A 14942-nucleotide genomic window follows, 5' to 3' on the forward strand; every position below is an offset into this window, starting at 1 on the left:
GGACTTCGAGCTCCACTGGTGTGACGTAGGAGTCAGCGAGCACGCACTTGGCTCCAGCTGAACCTACTCAGAGTTGATTTGTTGAACCACCTCTCTGAAACAGACCCAAGGTTTGTTGCTAGTCATGTTTGTATTAATATTTGGCCATGACTTTGAAAAATAACTATAGAGGAAAAGGTCTGAAATAGTAGGCCTAATGTCATTCCCACATCCCAACACACTGGTGGTACCAGGTGATGTAGGGATGAATCGTAGGACAGCTCACTCTGTAGCTCGGTGGAGAATGCTCGAGCTATTCATTCAACATCATGGTCACATTAGCTCTTTGAGTTATCGTGATTGCCCAAAGGTGATTTTGTCAACAAGTCCTCCGATCCAGTCGACAGGGATTGTTTGGACCTACCCTCTGATGTTACCTACTTCTTAGAGGAGAGGCCTACAGATGGCAGGCAACACTTCCATATCCTTTTGTTTGGATAAGATAATCCTTCATTGATCCCCAGAGGAGAAATTCGGGTGTTGCAGCAACATTAACACAAAATAGCAAGTAAAAAAAAACATATTAAAACAAGCATAGATAAAATAATAGTTATATACAACTGACCAACTGGACCAGCTCGTGAAAGTGGTTGCAGTTGAGTTGGGTTAAGGCCCCAAAGCTACTCAGTGAGTTTAAGTGAGTATAATCTTGAGTAAGAATAAAACAGGCAGGTTGGGGTTGGTAAAATACAGACCCTTCTATGTATTTCCTTCTCCCATCCCCTTTCTTATCCCTCGGCTTCCTTACATTCACCCCTCGCCTCTCTCCCTCACTCTAAGTGCCTGTCTCTCCCCAGGGATAGTGACAGCTGTGACTGAGGATGGGTGGTTCACGGTAACCTCCTCTGTCCTTGGCTTGGAGAGTGAGAGGTGGACAGACTTTAGCATTACCAACACACGCACGCAATATTAGCTTCAGAAAGTGGGGGCAGGGGACAGGGACAGGCCAAGGGCGGTGTGATAGAATCAGGAGATCCTGATGGAGGAAGATGGATTTCACCCTGGTTGTTCATGTTTTAACAGAGGGAAACAAAGAGAGAATATGTCATGTTTGTCAGGTAGTACTTGATCTCCCATTGTCTGGTAATCTTAGATATATTAATACTAGACATAGTTTGTCTGATTATTAAACTTTAACCATTTTAAGCTGCTTCATTACACTGATTAGCCCTGTTGTGGTTGCTCTATAAACACATGTAAAGGTCAAGATTGCGTCAGTCAGTGGGGATAATGTGGTTTCTGTTGCCTTGTGAAAAATGACAGTAACAGACAAATCAATAAGAACAGTGGACCAAAGTTATATCAAAACATAACCCATGCATTTAGCGCTGATATAAGCACAAAATATAAATTAAGTATACGTATTCAACACTGACCCTTCAGCCGAACTGTAACTGACCCATAAGATGTTTATCTTTAAATAGAAGCAGCCGGCTGACTGCCGTCATGTGGAAGCTGTCCTTTTGCTCTGTGCTGAAGTACAACCGGGTTCAGCCTTGGCGCCCCGACATCACAGGGGCCGTCATCGCAAAGTGCACTTCAGCAAGCCACTTCAGAGGCACTGCACAGCAGACGGTCCTGCACTCTGACCTCTGTGACCAAATGTATGAGTCTTTGTCAGCACCCTGAGCAGTGAACTGAAACTATTTAGTGTGTCATTTCCACAAAGTTTGAGCGCTTTTGAGAGAGATTTAAAAAAAATACATTGATGTCCTGAGCTTTGGTCTCTAGTTTGGTAAAGCTAAAAAATACTAGAGCCCATAACAACAGCCATAATGTTAGACAGGGTGGTTTCTTTAGTCCTGCTCAGCCTTCCAGGAGTTTTTAACACAGACTCTCTGTTAAAATTTGAAGCCATTACACAGCTGTTTCTACAGGTTTAGAAGTCCGAGCTCCACTTTTCATCTCTAAGTTCCCTATAGTTACCATTGAAGTATAAAGGCGTTTATCATTTTGTGTTCCTGTTATTGTCAAACAATGATCAGGAGCAAAACCAGCAGCGAGCTTTACTCAATACCTTCTTACTCCACTACCCCGGGATCTCAAATATGTTCTTGTACTTTTTAAAAGTTTCAGTAATTTTATAAAACAGCTGTTTTAGGTCACTGCAGTTATAATGTTATTTACAGATATTTAAGAAGTTGGAAATACTGCATTTGTTAATGACTGTTTCTTGCAGTGTTGCATATATAGAAAATGTGTTTTATGTGAGGTTGAAGGACATATCCTGACAACTGCCATATACTTTCTTAATATATTGTATGTTAAACAAAGTTACATATACCCAGATAATTTCAGTATTGACATCTTATCTTTTAAAGTTTTATATTCTCATATTCTTCTATTGTAAATGTTGAGGTATTGTAAATACAGATTTTCTTAGAAATATTTGATCTTTTTGTGCTTTGATCCTCTGACAAAATTACTTTAATGCCAATAAGCCGTTGGCTTTAATCAAAGCTTTGCGTTTTAAAGAAAAAATCCTCCATCCCAAAATATTCACGAGGAGTCGAGCTGAAATGAATCATGACCTTCAACGTGTGTTTAATGACTCAGAGAGCCGCTTCGTATAACAAGGTGACAGCCATCTACTTTACAGGGCTTTGAGAGACAATTACACTGGTCTGATCTCATGGCACTTTCTTTATTTACAATGATGGTGTTATAAGCTAACTGGAAATTAATTCCAAATAACTTGCAACTGACGCACACGCCGTGTGCCTTGTGACAACCTTTTGAGATGCACATGAATCTTGTGTCTTAACCATTCACCCTTTGAAAGAGCACCCACACAAACCACATTTAAAGGCTAATATTTATTTTCCTGATCCATTTCCCTTTCATGTTATGCAAATTAAAGATGATCTAATGAGATGTGCTTCAACAGAAGGTCAACTTTGCATCTTACCAAACATTGCAGTGTAACAGGCATGGAGCAATAAGAGAATACAACCCGTCCATGTCTGGAACAATGGCGAGCCCATCAAAATGTATTTCTTCAAACTGCGCAGGACAAACTATTGTTGTGGTGGTTCCCCACATGTACATTTTGGCTGGTTTCTCCTGGGCGTGTTTTTTAAAGTGCTTCCAGCCCAGTGATGCATAAATGCCATAAAAATCCTGTGTGGAAAAAAGCAGGTGTTTGACCTTGAGGCTTGATACTGGCTGCTGCCCTCAGAGGACTGTCTGGGTTCTGACTGTCCCTGCACCAGTTTACTGCATGTGTGTGTGTGCGTGTGAGTGTGCGTGCATGCGTAAACTTGTGCGTGTATGAATGTGTTTTTATGGGGATGTCTGAGAGGGACAGAGAACAAGAGAAAAAAGAAAAGGGATGATAACAAAAGGTAACTTTTTACTGGCAAAGAACCTCATGAATCCACAGTCTGGCTTTTTAATTGCATTTACAGGGAGGTTATGTGCCTCTGCGTCTATATGTTCTTTACTACAGGTAATGAGGACTGAAATTGTCTAAATCAGTCAGTTCTGATACTCTGCTTAGTGGGTAACAATTGCTGTTTGCAAAACTTGTCTTGGATTTCCCATAAATTAGAGCCAAATGATTTCAGTTATACGTCTTATTTCACTTGTTGTGACTGCGACTTAAATAGTTTTTGTTTCAATTAAATCATGGCCTTTAGTAATTGTTTACAAAGTGAGAAAATTTGTACGAATCTTTTCAGGTCATTTTCATTTTCCAATATTTTCTTCTTAGCCTACAGTGACTGCTGTTGAAAAAGGTGTGTCCAATAAGGAGCTGTAATTAAAGAAATCCGTTTGTGACTAAACAAATCAAATAATCAATCAATGGTTCAGGTGGTTCAGTTGTCATAGCGATGACTCTGCTGTGTTTTTCTTCTCCCTCTGTATCATCAATTGTTTTCTTGTCTTTACTAAAAATTGTAAATGTCATGGAAGTTTATTTTATCCCACTGCTGTATGTGGAATACCACATGTACACGGGACGTAGAGGATATAATGTTTTTGTGTGTTTTGACACAAAAGATTGATGAGGAGGAAAACTAGACAGAGAAAGAAAAGAGTCATGTGGCTTCTATCTACAATGACTCTGCAGTTATCGTGTCTGCTGTTCGTGTGTGTGTGTGTGTGTGTGTGTGTGTCTGTGTCAGCTGACTCTAAACACAGCAGTTCAAGAATGTCTTACTTTATAGACGCAAAGATGGACACAACAATAAACACTTGCTCTCACAGACACACTCACACTACACCCTACACCCTAAACTCACTGATGATGCACTCTCGTTAATTATTCATGATGCCCACCATTACAGTGATACTGGCACTGCACCAAACCTCTGTCCTCGTTTCCCCTGAAAACAAGTTTTTAGCTCGAGTGTAAACCCCTGCACTTCTTTATAACGGTGACATCTCTTCAGGTATACAATGAACCGTCATGTTGTACGTGTCTAAATAGAAGTTGGTGTTGAATGAGATGTCTCTATTGTAGGCCACACTGACTTATTTTCCCTCTGGTGTTTCAGGACCATGGACAGGTACTCTCTTTATAATACTTGCTATGTAGCGGCAGCAGGCTTGTTTCAATACAGATCAAGAGATAATTTATCAACAGGACATATCAAAAGTTGTACATTGATTAACACAGATCACATAAAGTGCTCATACTTTATGGTGCATTGCTGTAGGAGTCACCACCAAACAGATGTAGCAGTTAAATGAGCTCCACCTGGACTAAATGCAGCAGTAAAAAGTTAACCAAAATTTATGGATCAAAACCATTAAAGTCCACTAACTAGCTTTTTGTGTGACACAAAATGAGGCCAAACAGGGCCAAGCATTTTGAATGGATTTTTATACATTACCTTATTGATACTATGTAATACTTTTAATGACAGGATTGTTTAAACAAATGTTTCAGGACTTCAGGGGAAAAATGGTCTCTAATGACTCTCATTTATATGCATAAGGCTTAAGTAAATTATGTCAATACTTCTTCAGTTATGCTCTTTAATACTACTACTATTACTACAACTAATAATAATAATAATTGTTGGAGCCTATTCTTATTTTTTTCATATTTATTAATTTTTTTGGAAAATGGTAAATCAAAATAATGCTGGTAATAATGTTGATTAATTATTGATACATTGCAGATAAATGATAATTTATTCTGGTTGTTTTCTGCTGCTCACGGCCCTCCTCCTCCTATGATTGGGGATAGATAGAGGACAGCTGGGTTCTCCTCTGTCTGCTTCTTGTGTTGAAGGAGTGAGACAGTTTATCTACCGCTATATTAACTTTTTGTTTTGTTTATTGTACGAAGTCAACCACGGAGATTATTTTTGTTTATGTAAATGAATTCAGAACCTTTTTTGAACCTGGAAAGATCTCCTTGAGTGCTTATTATTTAGCGAGTCATAGACCTCCTCCTCTGAAGACTACTCTGCTATTTTTACACTTACATCTACGCAAGAGTAGCCAGAACAATAATCATCATCTGTGTAGCTCATTTTGTCCATCGTTGCTCAGTGTCAATGCAAAATGTAACTTGTAGGCTAATAACATTTGAGTGTTAACACATACTGTATGTGCTTAGCTTTATATGATCATGTAAAGGCCTCTCATGAATGATTGATGGAGTTAAATGGAGCCAGCAGTGCAAACTTGCTTTGCTTTAATCAGTCAGTTGAATCATTCGTTTGATTTATGGTCTCATACAGCAGCACTTAGCTGCAGAGCTTCACTCCTTTACCAACAGAAATGTTTAACTTGTGTTCTGTTGTTCTTATTTATCAATAGTGTATGTGTTCTGATATGGTGTCGTCAGCGGATGCCGCACATGGATCGATCATTTGAGACACATCCGCCCACAGCAGTCGTTGCCTAGGGAACCACAGATGTTGTCATCCTATTCCTGCGTAACCCCGGCGATTGTCCCTTCAGAAGCGAGTTGTGTCTGCTTCCCTCACTGTCAAAAGATGAACACAACACGCAGGCGCAGGCGCACGCACACTCACAGTCTGGAGAGGTTGACTCAGGGAAGCGCGACCTGTGTGATGGTTACACAGCTGACAGAGCAGACTGACAGACAGACAGATTCAGGTGCGGCTTTCAGTCTGTCTCACTCTGTGGTGCAATTTTAAAAGTCGCCTGCAGGGAGCGGTGTGTGTTTGTCAGAAAAATGTAGGTCACTCATCCTAGGCCTGGATTTCAATCCTTATTCAAGAGATTGTATGGTGATAAAGCTCTTTATTTCCATTTAGGCCAAGGAATGATGTCATCAATGATGTCATCAGGGGGACGCCAAGACCCGCCAGGACAGCCAGCCTTCAGCTCGGACTACCTGTCAGGTAAGATTTGAAGACGTTTGCTGACACTTTTTAAATGCTCACAAAGGCCTAGCAAACTGAAATCACAGCTTTGTGAGAATCATGAAAGGATCTCCTGTTACGTTTACAAACCAAATACATCAGACCCCAAAAAACAAGCTCAATGTTGCAGTCTACCTCTGGCCCGTGTGAAGGCCTGAACAAGCAATGTTTCCTGATGAAGACACAGCATTTTATTTCATTCGTTCATTGTTTTTATCCACTGTTATGGATGTAAATGACATGAGTAAGAGGAAGAAGATGCCACCATCAACAAATTGCTGAGAGGCTTTGGTTTTTGATTGACTTATTGTAGGACCTTAACCTTGATGATGGCGCTGTTTTAGACAGGCTTAGTCTCAGTCGGCCATTGAGGTATGATCAGAGGGAGCTAGCATGTATAAACAGCAGGAGCCTGAAACTCAAGCAGCTAAATGGAATCCAACCATCCTTATTTATGTACCTGTAACATGTTAAGTAGTCCAAATATTTATCATAAACTTACACAGCTGAAATGCAACATAAACAGGGGATTGGTCGATTAGTATTCTGTGTCTTTTCATGCTCTGTCCCGCTGATTCATCTCATTCTGCTCCTCTACTCAGCTGTTGACATATTTATTTCCCAATGCTCAAACTAAATCCAAATCGCTTTCTGGCTCTCTGCCCCGATTTCTTAACTCCCCTGGTCACTATTATGTCTCTCTTTCTTTCTGTGTGTCTGTCTCGCTCTCGCTCTTAGGTCCTATGATGGGAGGGAAGACAGATCAGTGGAGCCTGAACAAGGCAAAGGACAGCAGCATGCCCGACTCATTTCTAGGTCCAATTTACTTTTTCATGTCCTGTGTCTTTTGTTTGTATCTGGTGATCCTGAATGTCAAAATCATTTGGTAGATTTTTTTATACATAATGGAATTGGAAGATTTATCTAGCAGGGTGTGCTGATGAATAGATTCTGGCTATGCGAAATGTTCCTGTGGTTTTATTCGTAGGCTGAAGATGTTTGTGTGTAAATCTGCAGTCTGTCAAATTTTCGTTGGGCCAATCATCTTTTTTTGACGTCCCTCTGTATTCTGTCGCTCCATCAGGCTTCTCTCAGTCTGGGATGGGGGGGACCGTGGGGTCCGGCCTGCCGCCGTTCCAGACCACTATGGGCTCTGCTCTCGGCCAGACTGGAATGGGTCCAGCTACGGACACCCAGAAGAGCTCCGGCCTGTTTGGTGTGGAAAACAAAACCACCAGTAACACCAGTGGAAGCAGCCCGTTTAAAACCAGCGACCTGTTTTCTTCCGGCGGCCCAGGAATCCTCTCTATGGATCAGTCTACAGGTATCAGAAAAAGGGTTGGTTGCATGTGTTACTGTAAACTGGGTGCAGCAGGGGAGGGCGGAGGGAGGAGAGTAAGGAGCGAGGAGGAAATTGGATTTGCCACACATTTATGAAGAACATTAGAGGTAGAGCCCTGGCCAAAAGAAAAGTCCCAGTCATATCTTAATTTAAATGTATTAAAACCTAAAATGTTATGCTTATATTATTATTATCCCACTGAAGAAAGTAGCCGTGCCTTTCTGTTGCAGGGCAGCAGAGAAAAAACAGTATCTGGACGTGCTCTCGGCAGCAGAGGGCACTATTTTCTAGTTGACGGTGGAACAGTTTTTGCTGTGCTTTACATTGCTGGTTGCCACACGGCTTTACACACTCTGCACTTGTTATTCTTTTAATCTACTGTCCAATAAATGACACATGGGACTTTGCAGTATCAAACAATAAACACAGGACAATCCATAGCAGTTTCCTTTTTCTCTTATGAGAAACAAACTGCGTCATGATCCCATAACATTTGTAGTTGCCTCCCTTCATGAATCTTTATAGTACGTAATAATAAATAGCTGCTTCAGTTAAGAACAGCAGAGAAGCACACCCTCCTTCTACATATCAGATTCTACAATAGAGACATGCAGTGCTGTGAATAGTTATTTTATCATCTGAGCACAATTGTACTTCAGTCATACCGTTGGTGATTCCAGCACAAAAGCTTCGCTTCAGAAAACAAATAAAGATTGTATTGACAGGACCTCAAAGCACTCTGAACTTTTAAAATGACTCAGTAGAATTTCACTACTGCAGGCCCTATTAATCATTTAGAAAGCTCTTATTCAGGGTTTTATTTTTATCTGTCCTCCCTTCTGTTTTTGTTGGTGCACTAAAGATAGACCCGCTAGCTTAAAGCCAGCTAGCAGTACATTACACAACATTTACTATTCTCAAATTCTTCTAAAATTCTTTAGAAATAAAAGATGCATTTCATCCAGTGTTTAGAATGAAAGCTGGAGTTGTATTTGTTGAACTTCCTAATGCTCATTACATTTTTTAGGGAGGAGACCGCAGTGATGTAACCCCATGCTGCTATTTTTGAATGTCGTGGTTAGCTAAGCGCTCCATAATACAAAATACCTGCAGACATTCTGAGAATGCTGCGATCCTGTTACATAATTTGGATGACAACAATGAAGAGTAATGTAAGCTTTACATAAGCAAAGTCAATCTTTGATCTTACTGTTGCAAATCCTTCCTCTTTGTTAAATGTTTGTGTGCAACATGTAGCCTGTTCGCACTGCAGTTTGCAGATGGGTCCTGAGCAATGGCATCCATGAGATGTGCGCATATGAGAGACCAAATTAGTGAATAGATCGACATCTGGTCTTTGTGATGTGTAAGTTACAAATCACAGTAGAAAGCGTTCACTACTGTTAGCTCCAGTTTACCTGGTACACAGTGCTGGAAGGTGGAGGATATTTTTGTCACATTATATCCAGAATGATGGAGTCGAGGTGCTGATAATGACATTAATGCCGAATCAGTGTCTCAGTGAGCTATGACAAAGAACCAGCATGCATTTTACCAGAACTGTTATACTCATCTCAATAGGTACACAATATTGAAGGCCTTCGTTGTTGTGGCCAGGTATGTACGACATCATGTAACGTCTTCTGACCTCTGTACCACTGATGACATTTAGAAGTGAGTGATGTTTCTCTAGTTGGATCAGTCTATACTCCAACTATAGTAGTGTTATAGTTGATTTATGCTTGTGCCTAACATGAGATATGTTTCAGGTTATAGGAACAATGTAGACATTTTCAAGAACCATCAGTGACCTGCTTTATACATCTGGAAAGTCAAAGCTATTTCCCTAATTTAAATTGATGTGTAAGACCGACAGTAGAGGGAGGGTTTTTATCAACCATCATGCCGCTCTGTCTGTGTTGTTTCTCCTCAAACTGCTTTTCTGTGCTCGGACCTGGAAGTCCTCTACACACCTCTCTCTGTGCAGGTGCCAGTGGGTTTCAGAGAAATGAAATCACGATGCACAACATTTCGGATTAACTCTCACACACTGCACTTTTGCACAGACAACGTGTTTGAGGCTGCCAGAGCACCAGCATTTAATGTTTCTGTTGGCAGTTTGCCTGACTCCAGATTAGGATGTACTCCCATTAAATAACTTATCACATTAAATAATCACATTAAATATAGATGATAATGCCCCCATGCTTGAGCTGTTTATAGCTGGGAAAGCATCAGTGGCCAAAGGGAGAAAATAGCAACTTCAATCAATTTAGAAATACAGGGAATGTTGCCAGATTTAGAGGTCTATTCTGGATTCACAATTATTTGGAAGGTGAGATGGAAGCATAATAATTTAGACAGGAAGGAGACAGGCTGAGAGGGTTGTATAGGTTATAGAGTTAGTTTCATAAGATCTTTCCCTCTGTCCGTCTGTTTCAATCTGTTTCTTCGTCGTTCTGTCTCTCATTCTCCCCGAACTGACGGCGTGCTTGTCAGAAATAATTGAGAAATATGGCTTCAGAGAAAAAAGCCGTACCCAACGGTGATGACTTCATCCCCAAGCGAGAGAACAAAGTGGGGGCAGGAAAATGAAGGGATCATTCCAGTGCAAGCTGAATTTCTTTTGTTGTTTGTTCAAACTTGCACGTGCATGCTTCGTCATTATCTGGCGATTCTGTGACATGTTCCATTTGTTCAATGTGGCACTTTGGATCATTTTAGCGTTGTTGCATGTGTGACAATGATCCAGTCATTATCATTCCAAATACATGCATGCATTTATTTTAAATCATGCATGCTGGACTCTATGTGATATGTGCTTGAATCATTTCCCTTCTTAAGTTGCTTCAGAGCTTTCCTGCTTCCAGTGTGTTTTGTTTTGCTCTGTTGAGTGTGCCTGTTTCACAAGACCAGACATTCTCTCAGGGTAATGATGATGATGATGATGTTTAAAAAAAGGTAAATCAAATGTATTAATATATTATTACATTTATTATAATATTATTTATATATTACATTTATAATTTAAGAATCACACATTACATTTATTGTGACTGACAGATGCTAAAACAGTCAGTTCCACCTCCACCTTCATGAAGAATGAACCAGCAATGAACAATATGAGGATCATGAAACACTATTTGGCCTTTTATGAGGATATAAAATGTAGATTAACAGCAGACCAGCAGTCACGGTGAGCTCTGTCCTACAAAGCTGCACAGTAAATTTCAGCCTAGCAGACATGAGATACAGTTAGCTGCAACTGTGACACAACCAATCAGATACATCAGAGTTATTTCGTCTCTCCTGATGCCCAGTGCTGATCCATTATGTTGCGGTCAAACCTGCAAATATTTGTCTTGATATAAAATGATGATGCAAACCCAATCCTATGTTATGTAGCATTTGCTGAATCGTTATAAAGTCCGTATCAGGTGGGGTGAGTATAGTACAAGTTGAATTAATTTATAAAAGCAGGTACCATCACATACACTACTTTGATGAAATGGTAAGAAAGTTGTGCCAAAAGCAGCCTAAAAGCTGTCAGACTATGGTTACTATGGCAAAAACACAAAGGAGTCATTGCTTCTTTTAACAGCAACATGTATCATCCCAGTGCTCACAGGAGGTTCCATATGTTATACATAATAACGCTAAACTTGTAAGTCAGGGCTCTATGTAGTCATGTAATGGGCAGACATTCTGTATGTAGAAGAAACAGAGCTAGCTTTTCTTTTATTCCACTCTTGACTTGAGTTAAAACATTGCCGAGTTACCCAAGGTCAGACAAACCCATAGAAGCCTTCTACCACTGCAAGCAAAACAAAAGCACCTCCTCAAAGGAGTACTCGACCGATTGTGTTCCTGAAAGATTTCAGGTTCTCAATGGACAGTTAAAAGTTAAAATTACTGTAGCATAGATATTGACTTTTATATTCTTCTGTCAAACCCTGGCAGCTACATTATTCACAAGTCAGTCACTGACAATTAAGATGGATCTTTGGGTGTGTTATTCTAAATGCTGTTATATTGCCTGAAGCCACTACTCTCAAATTGAGGAACGGGTTACAGAGGTCATGTAAACTCCTTTCTTACTTTTTTCTAACTCCAAACTGCCAGATTTTTTCATTTCCTGACCCGACTATACAGTCTCAAGTTACAGCACTTGAGGCGATATATCAACCTACTTGTTACCTCAAACAGACTTATACTGCTGTTTTTTTGTCATCAACAAACTGTGATGTACAAAATCGGTAGCGTTCCCCTGTTAAGATTTGGAAATCTCAACCTTCCATCTTCCTTAAATATGCAAACGATTCAAGGTGATTGGATTAAACCTCTCAGTGAGCACAACCTAACACATTTACTAGGAGTGACTAAAGCTGTGTCCCAATCCACGGGCTGCAGCCTTCGAAGGAGGCGGTCCACGGAGGATGCTCCATTCACAGCCTTCTTGGACCGTTAAAGCCGAAATAAAATGAGACGATCTGGTATACCCTTGCGTCACCAAACGCTGCTTCTGTCGCCTAGCAACAGGTGGCTAGCGGGCTAATTAGCTAGCATAACTAACGTTGCGTAAGTTAACCTATTATTTTAAAGATAATTTGTTTCAAGGGCCATTTCGTTTTCTTAAACATGTGTAGCACTAGCTATTCGATTGAGTTGATACCAAAAACTTTGACATTTTAAAGTGTATTCCTCGGCCGTTTAAAAGTCCACCATCTCGTTTGAATTGCCGCGCAATGCATCTCGGGATAGGGTGGGCCGCGAAGGATGCACCCGATGGATCCTTCACGGCCTGGGGTAACGGAGGACGCATTTGTCGGCCGCATCTGAAGGAGCCTTCGAATTGGGACAGCCTTCGACGCGCTTCTGTGACGAAATCGGCCTTCAGATACGGCCTTCGAAGGCTGCAGCCGCTGGATTGGGACACAGCTTTAGTCTCAAGTACTCTAATCCAAACCGTTGCCCTTATCCTGACCTTGTCAGCATACCCTCAAACTCCATACAAACAAAATGTGGCCTCCATGAGTTTGTCTGACTCAGTGTTATTCTGCGGTATCTTATCCCAACAAAAAATATGACTCACAAACTAGTAATGGAAATTTCTATGAGCTCACCTCCTTCAAAAAAGCAGTCACCTCAATGGTATGGACCTTCACTTATGATGACACCAGTCATGACACTCATTTATCTCCAAGAAACAGTGAACAATTTAAGCATTAAGTATGACACCACCAATGGTAACCTCAATCTGATGGCTTTTTGGCAGGTGATTCTCTGACACAGTATGTGATTGGTTCCTCCTCTTATAAAGCCCTTCCCCCCTCGGCAGCTCCCATCCTCTCTCCCAGCGGCTCAATGGACGACAGCAGTCCCACTTCCTCCACCTCTGAACCCCTCAGCCCCGAGAGAGCGGGTCCGGGGGGCGAGACCGGCAAGCAACAGCAGAGACGGAAGAAGAAGAAGAGGAAGAGCCACAATGAGGTCTACGACTTCCTGGACAGCCAGGAGAATAACATCGACCAATCAGATAAGCATGGGATGCAGGATAAGGGCCAACTTGAGGCGGAGGATGATGAGGATGAGAACTGGGAGTGGGAGATCAGAGAGAGTGGAGGAGGGGGTAGAGTGAAAGGCAAGAAGACTAAGAGTCGGGCAAGACTTCCAGAGGAGTGGGGTGCGCCCCAGCAGCCCACGTCTCCAACCCTGGCTTCACTTGCTCCTTCCTGGCCTACAGCTGCCGACTCTGGTCCTTCTGACTCCAAAACTTCAAACTCCAGCTCCAGCCCTGTTTTGCCCTCTGCCCCGACACAAATACCCACAAGTTTCACCAACCGTTCCCATGCTAGCCTCGCAACAGATTCATCAGCTCGCTCCTATGAGCCGATGTGTGTAGACGATTTCCCCATATCTGCTAAAGATGGTCAAAAAGCAAATGAGGAGAAAGTTTTGACCAGCAAACCTGAACCTAACATTAGCTCAGCTAGTGTTGCTAACAAGAGTAGCTCAGCTGGGGATGCGAGCAGTAGTCTAGCTTTGATGGCTGGGGACAATCTGAGCCCAGTCTCCCAGACCTTCTCTTTCCTAGACTCAGTCCTCCAGACCCCCCCAGGCTCCACTCCTGACTCACAGACCACCACCCCTATCACCAACACCCCCTCCCTTGTTACAGCTCCATTGACAAAGACCACCCCGACAGAAAGCACCATCCCCGCTTCACAAGTCACTTCTGCTTTAAGCCCCTCCAAGAGCACTCCTCCCACCTCCGCTCTGTCCATCAACCCGTCACCCTTAGCTGCTGCAGACACGCAGCCCCCAAAGCCAGCATTGGGATCAGCTCTAAATGTTGATGCCAAGCCTTTTGTCCCCTCAGCTACACTCATGTCCTCCATGGGCACGCCCAGCATGACTGCAGCCGCTCCAGCTGTTAGTACAGCGGCAGCTGCAGCATTCTTGGAAAACAATGCTACTGCATCCACTGCCACCTCACTTCTTAGCTCCTCAGCCGCTCCGTGTAAGAACGAAGCCTCTCCCACACCACCCAAGGACACTCCCTTGAAAAGTATGACCACGCCCGTTAGCTCAGCGACAGCCACTCCCCCTCCTTCCATCACCCCTGCAGCCCCTCCCTCTCTCCCTGCATACTCAGAGCACCAGGAGTCCTCGTCGCCACAGCTCCCCCCACTGGAAGGTTGGTGAACTACAGGGAAGATTATCAATAACATGGGGCTTTTTTGAGCAAAACGATTGTAGGTTAGGACAGCAGGAAGTAGCTACTATATGTCTTCCTGTATGCATGGCTCTTTGTCTGTCGATTGAGCACCAGGCCTGCTTGGTGCTTGATCTAGTACTCTCTGTAATTATAAAAACCAGGGCCTGATAGATAAATGTAGATTGTATGATATTCATACCTGTAACAGAGCCTCACACAAATTGCTCTGTATTACTACAACAAAAAATCCCTAAGAAATATGATTGTATTGTTAATTAACTTGAGACACATATGTGTCAGACTGTGCTGGTCGGGCCCTATATTAACAAACCTGCAAGGGTAAAGTGATAACTTGTCTAATTTGATTTCCTTCTGCCTGCCTCTGTGTGTCTGTTACCATGATCATAACAAGTTAATGACTTGACATGCTGATAATGCCACTATCTATGCTTGCTCCACCGTCTAATGTTTCGTCCACTTGTCAGCTGCCTGTGTA

At 42.1% G+C, this 14942-nt stretch overlaps 1 protein-coding gene across 2 annotated transcripts in view; it reads left to right on the forward strand.

Annotated features, from left to right (window-relative positions):
* LOC138611809 (microtubule-associated protein tau-like) overlaps positions 1-14942 on the forward strand; it is a 90909-nt gene that overhangs the window by 31710 nt on the left and 44257 nt on the right. Inside the window, exons 3-6 of one of the 2 annotated variants that reach the window (XM_069685052.1) lie at positions 6279-6365; positions 7125-7202; positions 7471-7710; positions 13067-14425. In XM_069685052.1, the coding sequence (XP_069541153.1) occupies positions 6279-6365; positions 7125-7202; positions 7471-7710; positions 13067-14425 (1764 nt within the window). The remainder of the gene's footprint in view (positions 1-6278; positions 6366-7124; positions 7203-7470; positions 7711-13066; positions 14426-14942) is intronic. The other variant, XM_069685051.1, reaches the window with a different exon arrangement.

Source organism: Semicossyphus pulcher, unplaced genomic scaffold, assembly GCF_022749685.1.
Source record: "Semicossyphus pulcher isolate SPU_LCO1_2020_fin unplaced genomic scaffold, fSemPul1.0.p SCAF_7, whole genome shotgun sequence".
In the NCBI taxonomy this organism is placed as follows: Eukaryota; Metazoa; Chordata; class Actinopteri; order Labriformes; family Labridae; genus Semicossyphus; species Semicossyphus pulcher.